At 41.0% G+C, this 26095-nt stretch overlaps 1 protein-coding gene and 1 pseudogene across 2 annotated transcripts; both read left to right on the top strand.

The window, feature by feature from the left end:
• The first annotated feature begins 132 nt into the window (after window positions 1-132).
• On the top strand, window positions 133-26095 carry LOC137024709 (tripartite motif-containing protein 16-like). Of its 2 annotated transcripts, none has more exons than XM_067392535.1 (6): window positions 133-749; window positions 11884-11979; window positions 12065-12298; window positions 15569-15728; window positions 15882-15929; window positions 23710-26095. In XM_067392535.1, exons 1-6 carry the CDS (start codon window positions 180-182, stop codon window positions 24258-24260), a joined length of 1659 nt encoding a protein of 552 aa, XP_067248636.1. In that variant the 5' UTR covers window positions 133-179; the 3' UTR covers window positions 24261-26095. The 2 variants fall into 2 exon arrangements, with proteins under 2 accessions (XP_067248636.1, XP_067248637.1); XM_067392536.1 differs by lacking the exon at window positions 23710-26095 and adding an exon at window positions 20389-23578.
• Window positions 18171-18287, top strand: LOC137025359 (5S ribosomal RNA; annotated as a pseudogene).

Raw genomic sequence — 26095 nt, 5'->3', positions numbered from 1 at the left:
TAGTTAAGGCCACCTAATATAAAGTGGGAGCGGAATCTGCTTTAAAGATTTGCCAACACGTTTTTCACACATCACTCAAACACAGAACCAGGAAACAGGAAACTCTTCAGTTCAGAGAAAGTGAAACTGAAGTGCAGTTGAGCTATTGTGTGTTTGTGTCTCTGTGTTCATGCAGTAAAATGGCAGAAGTTGGAATTTCTCAGGATGAGTTCAAGTGTCCAGTGTGTCTGGTTCTCCTGAAGGATCCAGTGACCATTCCCTGTGGACACAGTTACTGTAGGAGCTGTATTACAGCCTGCTGGGATCAGGAGGATCAGATGAGAGTCTACAAATGCCCTCAGTGCAAACAGACCTTCAGTCCAAGACCTGCTTTAGCTAAAAACACCATGCTGGCTGAAGTGGTGGAGAAACTGAAGAAGAGAAAACTTGCTGACTGTTATGCTGGAGCTGGAGATGTGCAGTGTGACGTCTGTACTGGAATAAAACATAAAGCTGTCAAGTCCTGTCTGGCGTGTCTGAACTCTTACTGTCAGAATCATCTTGAAGAACATGAGAGTTTCTTTAAAAGAAAGAGACACAATCTGACTGAAGCCACTGGACGACTGCAGGAGATGATCTGCCAAACACATGATAAACTCCTTGAGATTTTCTGCCGCACTGACCAGAAGTTTATATGTCTGCTGTGTACGATGGATGAACATAAAAACCATGACACTGTATCAGCTGCAGCACAGAGGACAGAGAAACAGGTAAGAACTATAATCTAGATACTGATGTTATGATCATATGATCAGGTAACTGATCAGAAAATATATTGAAAGGCACCGTAAACATATTGATTAACACAAACTTTTGTAAAACAGGCTTTGATGGAGCAATATAAGTAATAGAAAATATTCACTGGTTGTTTTACAAAATATATTTCTGTCAAGAATAACACAAGTTAAAAGCAGTGACTGCACTTTTCAATCTGTCTCAATCCATATGAACTCATTTTTAGCTTCACTTCAGGCTTTTGTGTGCTCTGGCGCATGCTCTGCTGCGACAACACGTCTGTCATGTCAGCTCACGTTACTGTCCTGGCTTTGTCTAGTTTTTCGTCATTTATGTGAGTTATTTGTTATTAAGTTTTTGTCAAGCGTGTGCGGTTAAGTTAAGCAATGACAAAATGCTGAAATTGCTGTGGATTACCCTCGCGATTTTGTGGATTATCAAGAATGGCACAGCGCTCACGCCACTACAGTCTGCAATGAGCTACTTAACGCTCTCCCTTCAGATCCACCAACAACTCCTCCCTTTTACAGAGGTGGATGTTTGACAGGAGCTGAGTAGGTGTAAAACTGGCAAGGCCATGGGGCCGGACGGCATCCCTGCCAGGGTGCTCAAGCTTTGTGCAATGGAACTCTCCCCGGTTTTCTATTCCATGATGCATGAGTCATACAGTACAGCACGGTGGCCCACCCTATGGAAAAATTCCACCATCATTCCTCTACCAAAGAAACCCCGCCCATTAGAGCTCAACCATTACAGACCTGTTGCTCTCACACCCATAGCAAGCAAATGTTATGAAAAACTGATTCTGCGCACCATCCTGTCAACTGTCAACCCACAGCTGGACAAACATCAGTTTGCCTATAAAGCCAGGTGAGGGACAGAGGATGCTGTTGTATGTCTCCTTCATTCCCTCCTTCAACATCTGGAAATATCTGGTAACTTTGCTGCAGTTCTTTTTGTGGACCTAAGCTCAGCTTTTAATACAATCCAACGTCATTAGATGATTAAAAAACTACACCAACTCAATGTTGCACCTCAATACATCCATCTGATCACAGTTTTTTGAGCAACAGGCCACAGGCTGTGAGGATAGGGTCTGTCACATCGGACACCAACATAACTAACACTGGAGCTCCTCAAGGCTGTATCCTTTCTCCCTTACTCTACACACTCTACACTAATGACTGTATTAGTCCTTCACCCATTACAACATACTACAAATATTCTGACGATACTGCAGTTCTGGCTCTCCTCAATGATCACACTACCATTGCTGCTACCACGACACATTATCACATTTCACACACTGGTGCACAGACAATTTTCTCCATCTCAATGTTGAGAAAACAAAAGAACTGGTATTTAATGCACCCAGTCTCAGTCAGATCTTCATTCATGGCAACATGATAGAACAGGTTGAGAAATTCAAATATCTTGAACTCACCCTGGATAACAAGCTCGCTTTTGACCATCACATAACAGACATCTATAAACTCTCACAACAACGTCTGCATGTTCTACGAAAACTCAGTTCCCTTTACATTGCCCCTCATCTTCTTTTACGACTGTACACGAGCATTATCCAGCCCATTTTGTTATACTGCTCCACTAGTTTTTACACCATGCTGTCAAAAGCAAAAACAAACTGAATAAAATAACATGCATAGCTTCAAAAATAATACACTCCCCTACACCCAACATTTCAGAACTCAATGACACAGCAATAGCCCGCCTTGCCCAAACCATAATAACAAACCCAGAGCACCCCCTCCACTTCCACTTCACTCTCCTGCCCTCCGGGCGCAGGTACAGGACTCCGATATGGAGAAGGGCTCGCTTCAAAAAGAGCTTTGTACCATCTGCGATTTCAATCCTTAACAGGCTACAAAGCTGAACATTCACTTTTTTTGTGTTTTTGTGTTGTTGTTTTTGTATACATATGTTTTGCCAGTTGCGTGTACTGTATAACAGTCTATGAAAACAAATGGTAACACTTTACTCGAAGGGGTGTGCATAAGACTGACATGACACCTTCATAATCTTGACATGACACGTGTCATGAATATAAAGGAGGTTTTATGCATGTTTATGACAACTGTCATTAAGTGTCATTCGCTCAATTATGTCATTTTTTAATGCAAAGATGACATTATTTGAGATGTCTTTGTTACGATAACTTGACATAAACCAACACATCATAACCTGTCAGTGTCTTTGTCATGACAATGTGACATTAGCAAAACATCATAACCTGTCATAAACATGACATAGCAGATTAATGATCAAACTTAAAAAACTACTTGGCTTTATGGGTTAACATTACATTACATTATTTTGGTAACACTTCAGTATAGGGAACATATATATAAATGATTAACTATGACTTTTCTCTCAATAAACTCTTAATTTACTGCTTATTATAGGTAATTGTTAGGTTTAGGTATTGGGTAGGATTAAGAATGTAGAATAAGATCATGCAGAATAAGGCATTAATATGTGGGTAACACTTTACAATAACAGTACATTAATAACCATGAACTAATGCCTAAATTAATAGTTACTTCCACATGAACTCATGATTAGATAAGATATGAACTAATCATGAACTAATGAAAAATGATCCTTAACTACGACAGGAGTCATAAGGATTCATGCATGAAAACAGCAGCCTTAACTACGCGTTAATACATGTTTGATAATTAATGCATTAATTAACATTTAGGGGTAAACTAAATAAATCAGCCTCCATAAGAGTAAACAAGAAGTACTCTGAATTTGAATTAAACGTGATTTAATACTGTCATAATTTACACTGTAATATCATAATCTGCCATTTGCAGCTTTGTGACAAATAATTGCAATGGCACATGATTATTTAGCCATTAATTACATAGATCTGTCTAATCAAATGTGGAAAATAGACTAACTACCACTAATAAATTTAATTTGATCTAAACTGTTTTCTGATTTTTACAGTTCATTTATATTTAGTCATAGATATATAGTCATAGTTTATTCCCGGAACTAAAGTATGTAGGGTTTGTTTCTGGCGGGACACTCATTAGTGGCGCACGCTAGGTGTTCTCTTGACGCGTTTGTTGTGTTGCTGGCATTTTAAACTAATAAATGTTGACTGCTTTGGTAAGCCGAATTAATAATTAAAGACATATTTACATGTATGTTTTATTGGGGTTTTCAGGAGGTTATGTGCAGTTATTAACTGTATTTTTTGTCATTTAAATGTATATGCTTTGATTAGCATTAGCTTGTGGTCGCGTGCTATTTTACATGTAAATGTGCCTTATTTGTGTCTTTACAGGTATGTTTATGGCTTGCTTTCAAGTCCATATATGTTTAATTATATAAATAAAAATAAAATACAAATACTTTTTATTTTAGTTTTTTTGTACCGGGGTGTAAAGGAATAAGGATGGCACTCTATAGTATTTATTCATATATTAGTTAATGATGTGTGATATGTGCATCATGTCATGACTTTACTTGAGGGGGCACAATCATAATTAACTAATTATTAACTAAGCATATACTAACATCAACTAATGGTTGGTTAATGTATACTTATGTCATGACTTTACTTGAGGGGGCCCAATCATAATTAACTCATTATTAACTAACCATATACTAACATCAACTAATGGCTTGTTAATGCATAATTATGTCATGACTTTACTTGAGGGGGCACAATCATAATTAACTCATTATTAACTAAGCATATACTAACATCAACTAATGGTTTGTTAATGTATACTTATGTCATGACTTTACTTGAGGGGGCCCAATCATAATTAATTCACTGTTAACTACTTACCAAATTCAGCTCATGATTATCATTAACTTACTATCAAACACACATGTACTAACAGTATTCAGCCCAGTTAAGTGATGTTGTGTGACTTTTCAAAAAGTCAGAGAATGGAGGTACATTATGATCACGGCCTGCCTCTGGATGGAGAGTGAACTTCTGATTCTGATCCCAGCAAACACTCCCTGACCTTAGTTCATGTTTCCTGTTTGGTTATTTTTTTGGGAACCGATTCCTCAGGAACTGATGTAAGTCACAGTAGTTTTGTTTGATAGGAAAGAATATCACAAAACAGATTAAGACCTTTTAAGATAAATAGTGTATTTAGTATTTTATATGTTTGATAAGGAGGATAAGTGAAAATAATGGCAAACTAATCCTGTGCCTTTCAGTGATGTTTATAATGAAGCTGCTGATGTCAGTAGTTTAAATTCTGACAATAATAAATTGTTTAAATTTATTTCAAAGTCCAAATATGTATTATTCCTTCTTATAGAGACTGTTTGATTTAGTTTACCCTAAATGTTAATTAATGCATTAATTATCAAACATGTATTAACGCATAGTTAAGGCTGCTGTTTTCATGCATGAATCCCTATGACTCCTATCGTAGTTAAGGATCACTCTTCATTAGTTCATATCTTAACTAATCATGAGTTCATGTTGAAGTAACTATTAATTCAGGTATTAGTTCATGGTTATTCATGTACTGTTATTGTAAAGTGTTACCAATATGTGTTTTATAAGTACTAATAAACAGCCAATTTTTTAGCCATATGAATGCTAATAATAATAAGAAACTAGTTAAAAGACCCTAAAATAAAGTGTTACCATTATTTTATAACAGTGTCATCTTTTTTACGAAATTTGAAATTGTCTATTATCTGACCTTCTGTTGGAGGAAACTTAAAAAAAACAAAAAACAAAAACAAAACAAAAAAACCATGAAATGAAAAATAGTCATGACGCTGTTTTAAAATGATTTGTCAGAGTATTGTCACTTAATGACATTTTAATGACAAGTTCAATTTGTACCACTGTACTTGAGCTCAAGATACATATTTATGACACTATTATAATGGCCTCATTTCAAAACCAACTACATGACAGTTTAATGCAATGTAAACCCATAAAGCTAAATGATGTTAAGTTCTCATGACAAAGACACTGACAGGTTACGATGTATTGGTTTATGTCAAGTTGTCATAACTTGGACATCTCAAACAATGTCATCTTTGCATTAAAAATTACATAATTGAGCGAATGACACTTAATGACAGTTGTCATAAACATTCATAAAACCTCCTACATATTTATGACACATGTCATGTCATGATTATGAAGGTGTCATGTCAGTCTTATGCACACCCTTTCAAGTAAAGTGTTACCCTATCTTTTGTTTCTGTACTTTTTTCAAAATAAATTTTTGATGAAAATGTTTTATGCAGCAGAAACAATGTCAGTGTGAAGCTTCAGTGTGAAACAGGCTTCACGTAAATTGATGAGATTCAGGAGTTTGAACTAGCGATTGACTGATAATGATTTTTTAGAACCGATACCAATAACGATAATTTGTGTGTTTATGTGCCCATTAATTGATGCAGAATCGATATTTATTTATTGTTATACTTCTGTTTTTGAGCAGATTACAACACCACTGAACTGAACATACCATTTTATTTATAACAATCATGCATTGAAAACAAAACAATTCTTATTTATACACCAAAAAATAGACAGGTCTGAAATTGCAAAAAAATAAAAAGTGCATAAAATCTTCAATGAGGTAAAAAACAAAACAAAAAAAAAACCAGGTAAAATAAATAAAGCACATAAATGTAATTCTAAAACAATAAAACAATCCAAACCACCTGAAAAATAGCACTGTTATTTTAATCTATCTTAATACTCCCAGTTGAGCAGAGCTAGGTTTTAGTATAGAAAACAGTCTTTCGGAATTCTGGCCCATAAGCCTGCTTCATTTATTTGTTGAAAATTAGTAATCTTTCAATTTAATTTTAATCTTCATATTACAAAAACAATTTAATTTATAAAAAGCATCATATGCTACAACAATATGCTAACAATAAGCAAAATAAATGTAGAATTTCTAATGTTCCCTTTCATGGGAACTGTAAAGTGCTCAGTGTTATCTTGTGTGTCTTATTTGGTGTTGTTTGTCTGTATACAAAAAGTCATGATCTCTTCGTCTGAGGACAAGAACATCTCACAACACATATTTTATATATATATATATATATATATATATATATATATATATATATATATATATATATATGAGGACTCGCCATCCTCATCTCCAGCATATGAGGAGCTCTTAGAGGAAGTGACCAGGGCTGTAGAAAAAATAAAAATTCAATGGCCCGCGGAGAGGAGCAAAGTAAGAACAAAAAGCAAGCTTGATGAGCGCTTCCTCCCCGGTCGGTCGCTACCTCAGCGTCGGGGACTGCCCTTCTTTCCCGACCTCCACAACGAGGTGTCGAGGTCATGGCAGAGACCAGTCCAATATTGTGTTTTCAGCCCCCAAACATCTACATATAGTAACATCATGGGGCTGAAACACTATGGGTATGGGGCGATGCCTCGCCTGAGTCTGCATCGTCCCTGAAAACCCAGACGCTGCCCACCAAACCATTAAAGACAACATCTAATTTGGTGGGCAAAGCTTATTCTGCGGCAGGTCAGGAGGCAGCGTGTCTCCACACAATGTTGATCCTTCAAGCTTACCAAGCTGACCTGCTGGGGGAAATAGACAATAGCGGGGAAGCAACTTTTGAATTGATACAAGAGCTAAGAAAAGCTACAGATCTAGCTCTCTGGGCCACCAAGGAGATGGCCAAGTCAATAGGCTGCTCTATGGCACACAGAGAGGCACCTATGGCTCAATTTGTCAGACATCAAAGACAGAGACAAAAGTATTATTATGGACGTGCCGCTGTCTCCTGTGGGCCTCTTCGGCGACTGTAACATTGGTCGTCGAGAGGTTCCAGGAGACAAGAAAGAAATCAGCGGCATTCTAAAGATTTCTTCCCCGCTTAGTCCATCCCCCCGAGACTGCTGAGCGGGAGCAGTCTCGGCCGTCAACGAGCTCCTCTGCGCAAAGAGCACAACAAAAAGTTAGTGTGGCCACCCGTACTCCCCCTCAGAGAGCTTGGGGACCGGGGCGGTCAACAAAAAAGCCTTGAGGGGTAAGGCGGATCTTCGGTGCCCTCAGGTGCCGTTCTGTCAACCCTGCCACCTATTGTGCATCAGGGCGCAGCGGTCTCCACCGACCCTCTGAGGAGGGCCGGTCATCACTTGATTAAGCTGTTCTCTGCCGGTTCCCGCTTCAGAGTGCCGAGTCAAGTGCTCAAAAAACACCACAGGCCAGTCTCGAGAGACTGGTTCCCTTAGTAAATTTTCTGGCAGAATGGAAACTTCTCCCGAATATTTCAAAATGGGTGCTGTTCACTATAGAAAGGGGTTACAGAATTCAGTTCGGGTCTCGCCCACCCAGGTTCAACGGGGACCTTCCCACAGTGGTGACCCCGGAGCAGTCTCTGGTCATGGAACAGGAAGTTATGATGCTCCTACAAAAAGGAGCTATAGAAAGGGTTTCTCCTCCCAGCAAGCTGTCAGGGTTCTACAGCCGTTACTTCCTTGTTCTGAAGAAGGATTGAGGGTTGCATCCGATCATAGATTTACGTGTGCTAAATCAATCTTAGCATCTTGAACTTGAGCTTTTACAAACACTCAAACAGATTATCCCACAGATCAGGTCCAAGGACTGGTTTGGGGTGATAGACCTGAAAGACGCTTACTTTCATGTATCCATCTATCCTCAGCACAGGAAGTTCCTCAGGTTTGCTTTCGGGGGTGATGCTTACCAGTACAGGGTTCTTCCCTTCGTTCTAGCCTTATCACCCCGCACATTTACAAAGTGCGTGGATGCAGCTCTGGCTCCACTGAGACTCCAGGGCATCCGCGTACTGAACTATATCGACGATTGGTTGATACTAGCTCAAACAGAACATCTGGCAGCTCAACATCGAGATATTGTTCTGTCACACATAAAGAGGCTTGGGTTGAGGCTCAATGCCAAGAAAAGTGTGCTAGTTCAGGCTCAAATTACAATTACCAACTACTTAGGGGTAGTTTGGGACTTCACCACAATGCAGGCACATCTGTCTTCTGCTCGTGTGAGTTCCATTCTCAATGCCATGAATGGGGTGAAACTAGGCCAGTCACTCACTTTCAAGCAGTTTCAAAGACTGTTGGGTCTCATGGCAGCTGCGTCCAACGAGATACATTTTGGCCTGCTGCACATAAGACCCTTGCAGTAGTGGCTCAGGACCAAGGGGTTTTCTCCAAGGAGAAATCCTTTTCACACTGGGCCTTTGTGCTCTGGTCGTGTGTAAAAAGCCTTGGTTCCTGTCCCAAGGACCTGTGTTGGGGGCTCCATGTCGTTGCATAATGCTCACGACGGACGCTTCCCTCACAGGTTGGGGGGCGATCATGAGTGGTTGCTCAGCACAGGGTTGCTGGGAGGACCATCAGCATTCCTGGCACAAAAATCGGCAGGAAATGATGGCGGTATTTCTTGCAGTAAAATACTTCCTCTCAGACCTGGGCCATCACGTGTTGGTCTGCACGGACAACATGTCGATGGTCTCATATATCAACCATCAGAGGGGTCTGTGGTCTTGCCAACTATGCAAATTGGCCCATCGGATCCTCCTGTGGTTCCATGGGAAGCTCTTCACTCATAGCAGCTTACATCCCAAGGCATCAAAATGTGGGAGCAGACGCCCTGTTGAGGCAGGGGCCGAGACCCAGGGAATGGAGACTCCACCACGAGGTGATGGAGCTCATTTGGAAAAACTTTGGTGGAGCGGAAGTCGAAACTGTTTGCTTCAGGGGAATCAACCCAGTGTCCACTGTGGTTCTCACTATCACATCCAGCACCATTGGGTCTGGATGCTATGGTACAGACGTGGCCGAGGCTGCGTCTGTATGCATTTCCCCCGTTTGCTCTGCTCCCGGGAGTTCTGGAGAAAGTACGCCAGGAAGGGGTCAGTCTAATATTGGTAGCCCCGTACTGGCCATCCAGAATACGGTTCTCAGACCTAGTGTCTCTTCTGGACGGCTCTCCAATGGAGCTTCCCCTCAGGCAGGACCTTCTGTCTCAAGCGGGCGGCATGATAATTCATCCATGTCCAGAAATATGGAAACTGTGGGCCTGGCCTCTGAGGGGGCCAGGCTCATAGATTCTGGTCTCCCAACTGAGGTTTTGGAGACCATACTCCACTCCAGAGCTCCCTCCACGAGGAAGCTGTATGCATACAAATGGAAACTTTTCTACTTGGTGTAGGCAACGTAACGTGGACCCTGTTCCTCTTCTATTAGCCTAGTGCTTCAATTTCTCCAAGACAAGTTCTCGGATGGTTTATCCCCTTCAACCTTGAAGGTTTATGTTGCGGCCATTTCTGCCTATCATGCTCCTCTGTAGGATTCCTCGGTAGGTCAAGACCCCCTTGTTATACGCTTCCTCCATGGTACTCTGAGGCTGAGGCCTTCTGTTCATACAAGAGCTCCCGCTTGGGACTTGTGGTGTTAGAAGAGCTAGCTGAGGCTCCCTTTGAACCACTAGAGGAGGTTTCTGAAAAATTCCTCACTTTAAATACCGTATTTCTACTGGCTATTTCATCTCTTAAAAGAATAGGAGATCTTTTCTTCACACTAGACCTGGCTACGTGCCAAAGGTCCCCACCAATGTCCCAGGGCCCATTGTACTTCAGGCCTTCTGTCCTCCTCCTTTTGCAAACTCGGATCAGGAGAAACTTAATCTGCTTTGCCCAGTGAGGGCTTTAGACGCTTATGTCCACAGAGCTGCCCTGTGGCGTAAAACAGAACAGCTGTTTGTATGTTACAGGTCTCCTAAGAAAGGAGGCCCGGCGTCTAAGCAAAGGATGAGCAAGTGGGTGGTTGAGGCCATCTAACTTGCTTATGAAGCGGCCGGACAGCCATCTCCCTTAGCTGTCTGCACCCATTCTACTAGGGGTATGGTGGCCTCAAAGACTCTAATGTCAGGAGCTTCCATCCATGAAATATGTGATGTGGCTGGGTGGTCTTCCCAGCATACGTTTATTAGGTTTTATAACCTTGATGTCAGCTCCACTCTGGGGTCAGCTGTGCTGTCTCAAAGACAGCAAACAGGTACTTGGCACTACGGCGTAGTTGGGACAGCGTTCCTAATGTGTGATGATGCAGCGTTGACAGTTCCAATGAAAGGGAACGTCTCAGGTTATGTATTTAACCCTGGTTCCCTGAATAGGGAACGAGACGCTGCGTCGCTTTGCCGTACCCCCGGCGTACCTGTGAGCGTCTTGCTTCAGCCATAATCCAGAAGCTAGCGTTCTTTGTTCTGGGTATGTTTTATAGTTTCCTGGTCCGTGACGTCACCCGCTTCTGATGTCTTGTCACGTTATTGGTTAGATTCACGAGTGCTTCACGACGCAGTCATGCAGAGGCATTCCCAATGCGTAATGACACAGCGTCTTGTTCCCTATTCAGGGAACCAGGGTTACATACGTAACCTGAGACATTTTCAAATGGAGAAAAATAAATTAAAGACAGCAGTCATATCAACTTTTCAGAAATGTAATATTTCATTTTAAACTACAGTTTTAGTAGATTGATAAGCTATTTAATAGGCTAAAGAGTGAAGAATAATTCACTGGATAATGTTAAATAACTGAATAATATTCCCTGGAATATTGGAATATAGCAAACAAAACATCTTATTTTATTGCATTTCTCAACTGATAGGCTATGTTATATTAGAATTATTATTAATGTTTTTGTCATTCTAGATAATGAAATCTGCTGAGAAAGCACTGTTTATCTAAGCATTTACATAGAACTATACTCAAACTGCGATCGCTCACACAGATAATAAAATAATTTCCACAGAGTTGTGTTTACTTCAAGGTTTATTAGCGAATTCATGGTTATATAGTAAATGTTTCTATAATTACGTTTTTTTAAACAAGTAAATCTTGTGGTGGCTGTACTGGACAATTTTCTCAGCATCAACCCGCTGAATGAAGAGCAAAAAAAACTAAACTAAACTAGCAAACCCAATTTAAAAACTAATTAAAACTAAACTGAATTTGAAAACAAAAAGTCAAAACGAAATAAAAATAAAAACTAATGAAAAATGCAAAACTATAATAACCTAGTGACAGTATTATGATGTGACATCTGTTTATTGGTTTGTACTGCAGAACCAGCTGAAGGAGACACAGAGGTCGTTCCAGCAGAGGATCCAGCAGAGAGAGAAAGATCTTCAGCAACTGAGAGAGGCTGTGGAGTCTCATAAGGTGAGTCTGGAGAAGAAGAGAAGTTTGAGAAGTCTCAGTCAGACTCACTGAAGCCACTGTGTGATTGCGATGTGTGTCCTTACAGAGCTCTGCACAGACAACAGTGGAGGACAGTGAGAGGATCTTCACTGAGCTCATCTGCTCCATTGAGAGAAGCTGCTCTGAGGCCACACAGCGGATCAGAGATCAGGAAAAGACTGCAGTGAGTCGAGCTGAAGGACGACTGGAGCGACTGGAGCAAGAGATCAATGATCTGAGGAGAAGAGACGCTGAGCTGGAGCAGCTTTCACAAACACAGGATCACATCCATTTCCTGCAGGTAACAGAGATCTAGAAGAACAGGATCATAGTGGACTTGAGCAAGAGACTCACAGAGAAACATTTCATGAGAGCAGAATGAGCCTTTGACTGAAGTGTTGTCAGGAATTCTGTTTTGTGTTATATAATCATAAGGTAGATCCTCATCTAATCATATTGGTTTAAAATAGACGACACTTATAAATGCATTTCAGCTCTGGAAATCTCTTAGGAAAAATATTCGGAGCTCTTCTGGGATATATATTTAGCTGCCAAACTTCAGTAGTGCCACGAACAGTTCAAAACTTCCAGAACATTGAAACGTTTTTTAAATAAATTTTCCCTTCTGGTTTCTTACATCATAGTGAAATCTTGATGATACCAATTTTAAGTAATGTTTACCAAAGTTGCTTCAAGTGATCTTCAAACCTGATGAAATGGAATTTTCATAATTGTTTGCTTAAGGACCACACCCATGAGTGTTTCCATCTAGATCGCATGGTGCACTACCCAGATGACTCCCTGTGCACCTTATATTACGCCGGCCTCTTAGAGCAGACAGAGGTGTGCCTGCCTGTGGATGGCCCTCAAGGGACATTCTGTGAGTATTTGGAGTCTGTGCTCTCCAGCTGTATTTCCCCCTTCACAGTGGTTGAAAAGGAGGAGGATCCCAAATACGGTGGTCCCGGACCTATCACTCTTTGTCCTACACATTCTGGAATGGACTCCTGCCTATTCTCCCAACCTTGAGCTCTCTTCAGCTCCACCAGTCCCACAAGGCCTACTAAACTTTCTGGTTCCAAATAGTTCCCTGGCCCTCCTTCCTCTGCTGGTCCTGTCCAGCCTCCAAGCTCCTGCATTCCAACCATGGAGGTCATCCAAAGCCCCATCGTCCTCGCAAGGTCCATCTGGCTCCTCGGCTCCTCCCTTTTCACTGGCTTCATTCAGCTTCCATCCATGTTTCACCAAGGACTTCCTGACCTCTAGCTGTGCCCTCCACCCCTTTGGCTCCACAGGGCTCCTGCTTCCCTCCAGTTCCTCCTTCATCTTTGCTCCCACCGGATCTGCCTCTGTCGTCCGAGCCCACAGTTCCAGAGGTGGAGCCGGGGAATCCATAAACAAAAAAATAGTTTTGTTCCTTTTTCATGTGTTTAGTACCTGTGTCCTGTGCTGCAATTAGATCCTCATCTCCTCTCCTTTTTTGAACACACTGTTACAGCTTACTCTAAAATTCTATAAATTCAATTTACGCAATACAGCTGAGATTATGGCTGATGCTTTTGATTAGGAAAATGGGTAACACTTTATAATAAGTTCCCTTTCGAGGCGAACTCACGCTGCGTCCGATAGGTTGCTTTGGGAACACCTCCAACGTGATTGTGTCTGATGCACGTCTGTCAACTAGTCCAATGGCGAGAGTGAATGTCACAGGCGGGTGACGTCATGACCAGGAAAGGATAAATACACATCCGGCAAGACTGGCTTCAGCTTTTCTGCCTCTGCAAGGTCAAACTGTCTTGTCTATTTATTGTTGTCTGTCCCGATATTGTGCAGCTCAATATTGTTATTATGGTGAACCAAGCATTTAAATTGTGTGCTTCTCCTTGCCCTCGTTTTCTAACAGGTGGGGATACACATGATTTATGTGTTACGTTTTTGAGAGCTGAGCATGCTCTTTCAGCATTCGAGGAGGCTGAAGGTGAGCACTGTGAGAAGCTTCCTTTGAGAATGCTCTACTCCTGCCTCTCATTTTTTGAGGAAAGTGGGCAGGCAAGCATTCCTCATGGCTCTGGACCCATGGCTGCTGAGGCAGTGCGGAGAAAGATGTCATGGGGTTCCCAAATGGATTTGTCAGTGGGGCTTTAGACGGGCATGAGGCATTGAGCAGATCCAGCGGCTTCTTCCACCCAGGGAGAGGGCTCGTCGCTTCAGAACTCCAGGTCTGAGGAGGTGGATATAATGAGCATCGATTTGGGGGAAGATGAATCGCCATCACCTTCCCCAGAGTATAAGGAGCTGGTGGAGGTGATAACTCTTGCTGTTGCTAAGTTGAATATTGAATGGCCACCCGAAAAACAGCACCCTGTTTCGTCCCAAAAGCAAGTTAGACAAGCGTTTCCTTCCTTCAAATAAATCACCTCCACCAAGGGGCCTTCCTTTCTTTCATGATCTTTATGATGAGTTAGCGAGATCATGGAGGAAGCCATACTCATCCCGTCTTTTCAGCCCTCATGTCAAATACTATTCAGGTATAAGAGGGATGAAAGAGTATTGCAATGGGACGATACCTTGGGTTGAACAGACACTCACAAGCTATCTGTTCCCGGGTTCATCATCATCCCTGAAGGCCCCCACGCTTCCCACTAAGCCATTAAAAGCTACATCAGGGATAGTGGGTAAAGCATATACGGCGGCAGGACAAGCTGGTGCATGCTTGCATTCGATGGCAACCCCAGCAGTACAGCTCCTCATACCGAGCGCAGCAGAAAGAGAGTGTCACCTATGCAACACTGATGATAAAATGTGTGACCCATTTGGATTTTATTGAGGATAGTAAAACACTACGGAGAAAGTCTAACATGATTTTACTTAAAACACTTATTTATATTTCAAACTTGCACACATCATAACTATACATACAAATTGTCTATATTATATATTGTTTTTTGCTTTTTTTTTTGCACTTTGTCTATCTTGTATATTATTCTTTTTATTATCTGTGTCTTGTCTCTGGCACTCTGTTGCACTGTGAAGCTTCTGTCACTAAACAAATTCCTAGTATTTGTAAACATACCTGGCAATAAAGCTCTTTCTGATTCCGATCTAAAACAGTCACTAAAATGACTGATGAAAAGAGGGGAAAATATCATCCTGCAAGCTTTTTAAACTCATGAAGAGCTTATTTACTAGAATTTGTCACATTCTATTGTATTTATTGTGGCAAATTTTGGAATGGGTGTGGTGGGGGCCCCAACCCTTATTCTTTCATAGGGCTCCATCCTAAAAGTTTTCAACCCCCGTCTCTTAATGCATTGTGTTTCCTTCTGGAGCATCAGTGTATTGGCAGATGCTTTATCATCCAAATGATTTCCAAGAAAGTTCACATACAATGTAATTGGCAAATGGTAGAATTTGTAGCATTAATGTCATACAATGAATATGAGAAGTGCTGAATTGAGGAGAGTTACTAAAGATCAACAAGAGCCACACAAATACCAACACAAATCTGACAGTACTGCAGGTTATTGTCTGAAGTGTGGAGGTGATGAGCTTTGATTTCTGTTTTCTGTAGAGTTTCATGTCTCTCTCAGCACCTCCTGAATCTACAGATGTAAATGATGATCCCTTTAGTTCTCTGTCCTTATTTGATGGCATGAAAGAATCTGTCCGTCAGCTGAGAGACAAACTGGAGGATTTCTGCAAAGAGGAGCTCAAGAAGATCTCTGACAGAGGTAAAGTGCTGGAGATTCATCTGCTCTCAGAAATGATCCTCAGTCATCTCATATCATGTAAAAGATCATATTAGAAATGTCTTAGGAATGTATGCAGGGATCATTTTCTCTTGACATGATAATCACACTCTTCTTGTCTGCTGATTTCCACAGGCACTTTCACCAACATTGTTCACAGCACCAGGAACAACTTCCTACAATGTAAGTCACTAAAAAAACAAGCAGAAAAACTTACTGAGTGGTTCATGTTCTTCCTGTAGAAGGAGAAAGAAAACATGACAGAAGAGTTTTATAGTTGATCATGTAAATGATGATTAGCACAGGATATCTGGTAAACTCCACTGAGACCATCCGATTATTTATCACATATTCGACCCATGAACATAAATGAACAATTTGCGGATTGTTTTTCATATTTTTATTTTTGTTTAAATCACACTTTATTGTAATCCACCACATGTAAAAACAATAAAACCAAAATGGATATACAGCTTGAGTGTTCAATCTCTGCATGTGTGGGAATAAAATGGCCCTTTCCACTGATTGGTCAACAAAAGATCAAGCCATGCTGTCATTAGTTCTTACTCTGCTCCACGCAACAGAATAGTCTCTGATACATTTGTTCGGATTATTACAACTACATTTAAACTCTTTCTCATCAAACAGCCAGGCTAATAAATGGCTCGACACAAGCCGTACCACAGAACCTGATTTTGCTGAGTTCTTGGTTCAACATTTTTGTTGATCCTGGAACAATATTCAAATCAACCTGACGGAATCATTCCCTCAGATTTGAGGGACAAGTTTACAGATTATGTCTAGTTTAGGCTTAAAATCATGAATTGGTGCTTCTACATCAGTGTTATTCATCTATCATTTCCCTCTGATTTTTGGGATAACTTATGGGTAAGGTTAGGTTTAGGGGTAGGAATAGGGTTAAGACAAAATTTTCAGAAAATGTTGACCCAGGAATGCATCTAACTCAGCAAAATCACAATAGTGGGTGGGAACAGAACTTATATACTCAGGTGACATGTAATGATTGGTTAGATAATGAGCAATGACATGCATTAGAGTCTTCCAGTTAGAATTTCAGCTAAAGCTCCCATTTATCGTATTAAATATTAATTTACGTGGCATATGCTCTCACAACTACCCATACCTACCTATTTGGCACACCACTGTTTTATTTAGGTAAGGCAAGGTAAGTTTATTTATATTGCAAATTTCATACACAAAGGTAATTCAAAGTGCTTTACATAGAAAGGAAACAAATACATAAGAATTTAAATAATGATATAAAATGCCTAGTTCTCTGTCTAAGCTTGCCTTCACTGTTACAGCAGTGTTATCTACTCTGCTCCAACAGGAGCTTAATTCCACTGGGTAACCTCGCTTTCACTGCCACAGCATTCTCTATCTCCCCTGCTCAATGTGCCCATGTGCAACAGTTAACCACCGGCAAAGCTTACCCGTCTGGCGCTGTGAGTATTGAACACCCGTTGAATACTGCAAGAATTCTCCCACCCAGGTGCTTTTAATGTTTTTCATTACCAGGGATTGAACAACATCACTGTCAAGTTCAGATATCCCCTTCCTCTCGTCCCAGCAGCGCTTGAACATCTCTGTGGTGCCACTGTCTTCACCAAGTTGGACCTCCACAGCACCTATAACCTCATCCGGATACGTGAGGGGGACGAGTGGAAGACCGCCTTCGTGACCCCCACTGGACACTATGAATATCTTGTCATGTCGTATGACCTGGTCAACGCCCCCTCCATATTCCAGGACTTCATAAATGAGGTGCTCCGGGAGTTTCTCCACAAGTTCGTCTTGGTGTATATTGATGACATCCTGATATACTCCCGGAGTATGGCCGAACATCGCCACCATGTTGCGGAGGTCCTGAAACGCCTGAGGGAATTCCATCTCTTCCTGAAAGCAGAGAAATGCTCTTTCCAACAACCCTCAGTGCAGTTCCTTGGATACAACATCGACAGCAGTGGCATCCGGATGGACGAGAGGAAGGTGAAAGTCATGTTCCAGAAACATCAAGGCAGACGCCTTATCCTGACTGTACACTCCTGAGGAAAATCCAGAGGAACCTGAAGCTATCCTTCCAGAGAAGCTCATCGTCAGCCCCATCACCTGGTCTGAGGAGACCATGTCCTCCTCCAATGCCTCCGCCAACACTCCGCCGGGTTGCCCAGCAGGCTTGCAGTACATCACCAGGACTCCACTCATCCACACTGCTCACGGGTCACTTGGCTCTGGCCACCCGGGGTTCAATGAAACCCTCTCGCTGCTGAAAGGACACTTCTGGTGGCCGAACATGGCATCAGACGTCAGAAGGTATGTGCAGGGATGTAAGGAATGCAGGAATCTTGAAGAGTCACCGCCATCTTCCCTCCGGTAAACTCCATCCTCTGCCCATTCCCAACAGCCAGCAGCCATATCACCCTGTAGCCCAAGACTGGTTGCCCACTGAAGCTAAGTAGGGCTGAGCCTGGTTAGTACCTGGATGGGAGACCTCCTGGGAAAACCAGGTAGCTGCTGGAAGAGTTGTTAGTGAGGCCAGCAGGGGGTGCTCATCCTGTGGTCTGTGTGGGTCCTAATGCCCCAGTATAGTGACGGGGACACTGCACTGTAACAAGCACCGTCCTTTGGATGAGACGTTAAACCGAGGTCCTGACTCTCTGTGGTCATTAAAAATCCCATGGCACTTCTCGTAAAGAGTAGGGGTGTAACCCCGGTGTCCTTGCCAAATTCCCTCCATAGGCCCTTACCAATCACGACCTCCTAATAATCCCCATCCATTGAATTGGCTCTTTCACTCTCTCTCCTCTCCGCCTACAGCTGGTGTGTGGTGAGCACACTGGTGCCGTTGTACTGTGGCTGCCGTCGCATCATCCAAGTGGATGCTGCACACTGGTGGTGGATGGGTGTACAGTAGTACATAGGAAAGCGCTATACACTGCGTTCCAAATTATTATGCAAGAGACAAATCAGTAAGATTTCTGTACAATAAACATTCAGATTTTAGTTTTTCTAAGAAAATGTTTGTTCGTTTATTTATCCATGTCTTTTTAGATAACTGGTATCAACCTCAGACAAAATAATTTGCCAGATCTATGGAAACCCTACTTAGAGGTTGTTCCACATTATTAAGCAAGTCACAGTTCTCATGCAATATGGGGAGGAAGAAAGATCTTTCTGAAGATGAAAAGCATGAAATGGTGCAATGTTGTGCAAAAGGCATGAAAACAACTAATATTGTGTGAAACTGAATGGAGATTATCGAATTATCATAAGATTTGTGAGTGATTTAGAGCACAGCAGAACTCGGTCAGATAAAGGCTTATTAATGAAAGTTCCTATCAAAAAAATGTATTGTATTAAAATGGCAGCTATAAAAAAAAGCCAGTGTTGAGCAGCAAACAGGTATTTGAAGCTGCTGGTGTCTCTGGAGTCTTGAGAACCTCACCATGCAGGCTGGCAGTTGTGCGTAAAAATGCATTTTAGACACCACTAACCAAACCTAACAAAGAGAAACATTTACACTGGGTGTAGAAATAAAAACAGTTTTATTGCTGTGGTGTTTTTTTGCAGCATGGGATAGTGCATTGTACAATAGTGCATTGTACTATGCGCTATCCTACTTTTTATGCCATAGCTGAAAATGGACAGTTATGAACTCCACATATCTTGCAAAAGTCATTTTAATACCCTCCATCTCACTTCCCAATATTCCAGCCCAAATCATCACCCGCCAGCTCCTTGCTGACATCGCAGTCTTATTGGAACGTGGTGGCCATTCACCAACCATCCAGGATTCCATCCATTTACACCATCCAGTAGTAGTACGGCATTATTTAGTGATTAAAACTATTTAAAAATGAGTCTTCATGTATTTCTAAACCCACTGTAAATGTTGCTCTTTGTGAGGTTTGGTTTGGAGTGGCTGAAATGCATCTTTACGCACAACTGCCAGCCTGCATGGAGAGCTTCTTGAGACTCCAGAGACACCAGAAGCTTCAAATACCTGTTTGTTGCTCAACACTGGCTTTTTTTATAGCTGCCCTTTTAATACAATACATTTTTTGACAGGAACTTTCATTAATAAGCCTTTATCTGACCGAGTTCTGCTGTGCTCTAAATCACTCACAAATCTTATGATAATTCGATAATCTCCATTCAGTTTCACATAATATTAGTTGTTTTCATGCCTTTTGCACAACATTGCACCATTTCATGCTTTTCATCTTCAGAAAGATCTTTCTTCCTCCTCATATTGCATGAGAACTGTGACTTGCTTAATAATGTGGAACAACCTCTAAGTAGGGTTTCCATAGATCTGGCAAATTATTTTGTCTGAGATTGATACCAGTTATCTAAAAAGACATGGATAAATAAACGAACAAACATTTTCTTAGAAAAACTAAAATCTGAATGTTTATTGTACAGAAATCTTACTGATTTGTCTCTTGCATAATAATTTGGAACGCAGTGTATAAATGCCTCATTCATTCATTCATTCAACAGACCCTGGTCACACCTAGGAGTAGACTTTATAACTGATCTACCTGCCTCTATTGACTGTACCTATATTCTGGTGATTGTTGACAGATTCTTTAAATCTTGTCATTTGATTCCATTAAAGGCACTGCCTACAGCCATGGAGACTGCTGAACTCATGTTCAACCACATCTTCAGATACTATGGAATACTAGAGGACATTGTGTCGGATCGAGGACCTCAGTTCATCTCCTTGGTATGGAAAGCTCTTCCTGAAAGCAGAGAAATGCTCTTTCCATCAACCCTCAGTGCAGTTCCTTGGATACAACATCGACAGCAGTGGCATCCGGATGGATGAGAGGAAGGTGGAAGCCATCCGGAACTGGCCAACTCCCTCCACAGTCAAAGAACTCCAACGTTTCCAGGGTTTTGACAACTTCTATCGACGCTTCATACAGGATTACAGCACCATCTCCAGCCCACTTACAAGCCTTCTTCGCAACAAGCCCAAGTCTCTCTGCTGGACACCTGCTGCCACCAACGCATTCAACATCTTGAAAGAAGGTCGGAGGTCAACTACGATATCAGCAACAGGGAACTTCTCGCCATCAAGTTGCCATGGAGACTGCTGAACTCATGTTCAACCACATCTTAAGATATTACGGAATCCCAGAGGACCTCAGTTCATCTCCCGGGTATGGAAAACATTCTTCTCTTTCCTAGGTGTGACCGTCAGCCTATCATCTGGATACCACCTGCAGTCGAACGGGCAGACGGAGAGGAAGATCCAGGAGATTGGTCGCTTCCTCCGTACCTTCTGTCACAGCCACCAGGACTCTTGGAACCAGTTCCTGGGTTGGGCCAAGTACACGCAGAACTCCCTATGACAACCTTCCACCAGACTCACTCCATTCCAGTGCATACTCGGTTACCAACCCCCTTTGTTCCCCTGGTCAGGGGAATTGTTTGACGTACCATTAGTCGACTACTGGTTCCGAGAGAGCGAGAGGGTCTGGGACTCTGCACACCACCAACTGCAACAGGGTATTGTGCAGACGCAGGATGACAGCCGACCTTCACCGTTCCAATGCTCCAGCATACCAACCAGGACAGAAGGTCTGGCTGTTGACCAGAGACATCAGACTGTGTCTGCTTTGCCAGAAGCTGAGTCCCAGGTTCACTGGCCCACTGTCACAGACACGCCAGGCTCCACCACTGTCCAATCACAGCGCATTTCCTCACCCAAATACTGATCACATGCACCTGCACCCAATCAGCATGCCAATCAGCCACCACACACACTCAGTCACCGTCCGGTCTCATTCGCATTAAGGACTAACCTCCATGCTTATCTCAAGGACTCCTGTCGAACTACTTACCTGTCTCCAGCATCTCCAAGTCTTCTCCTGTGTTCCCAGTGTGTGTGTGAGTCATCTAATGTCTTCTCTTTTTCATCTCTCACAACCATCGCCCGGATCATCATCACTACGAACACAAAAGGACAGTATCATTCATATATCACTCACTATTCACTTAAAGATCTTCATTCAACTTACCTGCACTTCTGTATACTCTGCTGTGTGTTCAAAAAACAATCATTAACTGTATTCTCCAGTCTCCAACCTGTCTGTATTGTAACAGAGTCGAGTCGAGTATGGAAATAAATTAGTGCTGCTGTCAGCTTTGATACATACTTGTTGTGTCTTGTTGGGAATAATCTGAAGCTGTAGAAATAGACTGTCCCTTTCCACACACGCTTAGAAAATCTGGTACAAGTAACGCTAATGCAGATAAAGATATATTAACTGAGAAAATATGAACACAAAAAGCACATGATTACTAGGCTAATATAAATGGTCTATTTGTGCTCCTCCAGACATAACAGATATTTTTTACAAGAATAAAACATGTTTATAATGCCATATGAAAGTGACATAGCCCTTTATCACCACACAGAACACTACACATAATATTGTTTCCACCTCATAATGACACAAAGCCATGTCAGATAGCAGAAGTAAGTTAATTCAACATTAGATGCTAGTTTGACAAAAGCTTGTCATTAAATATCTCTTCTCGTTATGTGGATCATTAGCAGGTTACAATGCAAACATGCACGACAAGTGTTCATGTTGCATGAGTGTTCGGTCTCAAACAAATTTGCGACTGCACTTTTTTCAAATTTGACATTGATGTATGTAAAAAGAGTTAAAGAGCAAAAGAGTACAACTCTACACCCAAGCGAGATCAAAGTGCATAAAATGATGAAAATACATATCGCTGAGATGAAATGGCTAATGTCATGATGACGCCAGAATGGTGATGAAGATTGCAGCCGTGTCTTAAATGATAGGCCTGGAATTCTTCAATGAAAATGATTTCTGAAACGAAATTCAAAAACGATTTAAGGAATCCGTAAAGAGAGGATCTGCATGCTTCTGAAATTTGAAACGTGAGTTTTTAGTATTATTGCTGTGACAGCTCAGTGACATTCAGAATGATAGGCTGACATGAATTTAAATGACACTGAAGCATTTAAAAAAAATCCGTTGTTAAAATTATTAGTGTTTTGACTTTGTAGTAGGACCATCAAATGACCGGCAACATTTTTTGTGTGATTACTATTAGTCTATATAGTCGCAATAATACAATAATTACATTTGTATTAAAATATGTCAGTAATTTAATTGACTATGATAAAGTCTGGCCAAATTTTAAATGAGCTATATCCCATGCTGGGAAGGGAACGTCAGCATCATCAACTGTGAACGTGAAAGAGAATTCAGGGCTCTTATACTCCAGGTGTCAAGCAGTGATTGGCCAGACCTGTTATTATGAATAAATGCCGTGGCATTTTAGTCTTCCTAGTAGAACTTACGCTGGTGCTATCATTTCCTGTTCTACATAATAACTAGTGAATGCTAAAGACACTTATGGTAATTTTTATTGTATGTAACATACAGAATAAGGAAGTAAAAAGACACTATAATCTCAGTACTGGTATGAGCACAGTTATTGCTCATTGAGAGAAGCAACACACATGATGTTTGTCATGTCGTCTCACACAGCCAGAACACAAACACTCTTCTGCAGAAAAACTAATATAACAGAAACCCTTTACATATCAAACATACAGTCACACTAACAGGTCTTTCCCTCAAAAACACATGAAATAACGCTTAATTTCAGCATTTACTCTCCTGATCCAGACCTGTGCAAAGCATGCAGGGAACTAACAATCATCTGCCCAGTTTCAGTCAATTCAACACTAATTATTCAGGTAGTTCCAACACAAATGGATTAAGTAAACTTCAGTTTTTACACAATAAAATTAAGTAAAGGCAAAATGTTCAGTAAATTGTATTCATTTTAATTAAATTTAACAAGTAGAAAAACATTTTTTTATGGTGTACATTAATAGATCAGATTCATGATTCCTGATTGTGATGTGTTTTATCTCCATCAGATTCTCATCAGCTCTCCCTGGATCTGAACACAGCACAAAAATGGCTCCGTCTGTCTGAGGGGAACACAGTGATTAAATTAGCTAGCAGAGATCAGTCGTATCCTGATCATCCAGAAAGATTTGATTATTATCGTCAGGTGTTGTGTCGAGAGAGTATGAGTGGACGCTGTTACTGGGAGATTGAGTGGAAGGGGAAATATGTGTCTATATCAGTGTCATATAAGAGCATCAGCAGGAAGGGACGGGGTAAAGAGTGTTTGTTTGGATCTAATGATCAGTCCTGGAGTTTGATCTACTCTATTGACAAATACTCATTCATACACTATAACACAGAGACTGAACTCCCTGTAAAGCCCATCATCAGTAGAACAGTGAATAAGGAGGATCACTATAGAGTAGGAGTGTATGTGGATCACAGTGCAGGAACTCTGTCCTTCTACAGCGTCTCTGGAGACACAATGATCCTCATCCACACAGTCCAGACCACATTCACTCGACCGCTCTATCCTGGATTTTGGGTTTATAAAGGATCATCAGTGAAACTGTGTTGAATCAGAACAGACTGTAGAGAGATTCTACCCATAATGCTTTGAGCTCATGATAAATCAGTGAATTCAGACTGTCATAAGCTGGGTTGACTAGATGATCCAAGATAAGAGGCTTGATGGAGAAAGATTATATTACACTTATATTTAATAAAAATCAGGGATAAACACCAGCAGGAAACGTTAACAGAAGACAATGAACATAAGATGACTGAAGGTTTAAAGGGTTAGTGGAAATGGAAATCCTGTCATTAATTACTCACCCCTATGTTGTTCCAAACTCTTAAAGGATTAGTTCACTTTCAAATGAAAATTACCCCAAGCTTTACTCACCCTCAACTCATCCTAGGTGTATATGACTTTCTTCTTTCTGATGAATATAATTGCAGAAATATTCATAAATATCCTGATGCATCCTAGCTTTATGGATGGAAGCGCTTTCTTCAGCTCATACTCATTGATCCCTATCACTGCCATTATAAAGCTTGGATCCGTCAGGATAATTATTAATATTTCTGTGATTATTATGATGAACACATTTAATTTAGGCTTTTATTCGCATGTAAACATTGATCACTGAACATAAGCAGAAGCTCAACCTAACCTGAATAACACACCAGAACAAACCTCTTCCGGAAGCTCAAACGTGCTGTGTAACACACGAGAATGAACCTTATTGGTTAAGAGTCCATTAAGAGAGAGACATACAGGTGATCATGACAGTTATAGATGTTATAGAGTCTCTTCATTACATTAATACTACACCTGAACTTCTGTCACTGAAATATCATGTTTAGGTTCTTCTATCCCACTTTACATCCCACTAAACTCCATAATAAAAGTCAGAGAAGGTTTAAGGATGAGTGAGAGAAACAAGATATAGACAGCAAGAAAAACCCAGAAAAAACAGGCAAGGAATCTAATAGAGAAAAGAGGAAATATGAGACAGAAGAAGATGGAGACACACTGAGACTCACTGCAAACATGTCTGGATGATACCAGCAAATCCAAGACTTTCAAAACTGAATTTAACACATTCAAAGATGATCTCAAAAGACAAATGGAGACTGAATTTGCAGATTTCTTTAAAGAAAGAAATACAGGAACAGAATGTCAAAGTCATGGGAATTAAGACAGATTGAAGAGAATGAATCAATCGCACAGTTTATTGATCAATTCCTGTAAAAGTAGGATCTGAGGATCAAAAACCTGTGTGTGTAACTTCAACCATACATCTGTGTTGTGCTTTATTTTCTTTGTTTTTATATTAAGTATAATAATTTATCATCATCAATCATGTATGTTTTTAATTTACACTTTTTATCATTTATTCATTTTATTATTATTATTCATGTCATTTTGTGTTTTTATATTTTATGTTACTTATTTCCTTGTTACTGTAGTTTAATCTTCTGATTGTGGGTTTCACAGAATGTGGCATGTTCCTCTTCATGAATAAGATATCAGAGGAATATCACAGTTTCAGTGTTTTATGGGATGTTGATGTGAAGCAGTCTGGAATAAACACACTTGTTGTATTGTCAGAGAGCTGGAGCTGAAACAACTTTGTCACATACATTTATCCTGCCAGATTTGTGTAGGAAGAGTAGTGGACTCATGGAATGCCCACAGACTTCCTGGAATTATTAGCAATCAGATTTTGCAATCCTAAATGACCATGACATCAACATTTAGCATCTACCCATTCTTAACAGAAGAGGACTGAATATGCAGAGCAATCCTTTATTGAGCAGTTTCCTGACCTGTCCATCCTATACAACACTGCAGAGTCCAGAGTGTGTTCCTTCAGAATCCATTATTTCATTCCAGTTCCCAAGCCA

The sequence above is a fragment of the Chanodichthys erythropterus genome, chromosome 8, assembly GCF_024489055.1.
Source record: "Chanodichthys erythropterus isolate Z2021 chromosome 8, ASM2448905v1, whole genome shotgun sequence".
Classification (NCBI taxonomy): domain Eukaryota; kingdom Metazoa; phylum Chordata; class Actinopteri; order Cypriniformes; family Xenocyprididae; genus Chanodichthys; species Chanodichthys erythropterus.
This window is presented reverse-complemented; position numbering and strand designations above follow the sequence as displayed.

Coding starts and splice junctions, on each gene's coding strand:
- LOC137024709 (XM_067392535.1), top strand. CDS start 180: ATGGCAGAAGTTGGAATTTCTCAGGATGAGTTCAAGTGTCCAGTGTGT. Junction 12,299..15,568: donor ATCACATCCATTTCCTGCAG/GTAACAGAGATC, acceptor TGTTTTCTGTAG/AGTTTCATGTCTCTCTCAGC. Junction 15,729..15,881: donor CAAGAAGATCTCTGACAGAG/GTAAAGTGCTGG, acceptor TGATTTCCACAG/GCACTTTCACCAACATTGTT.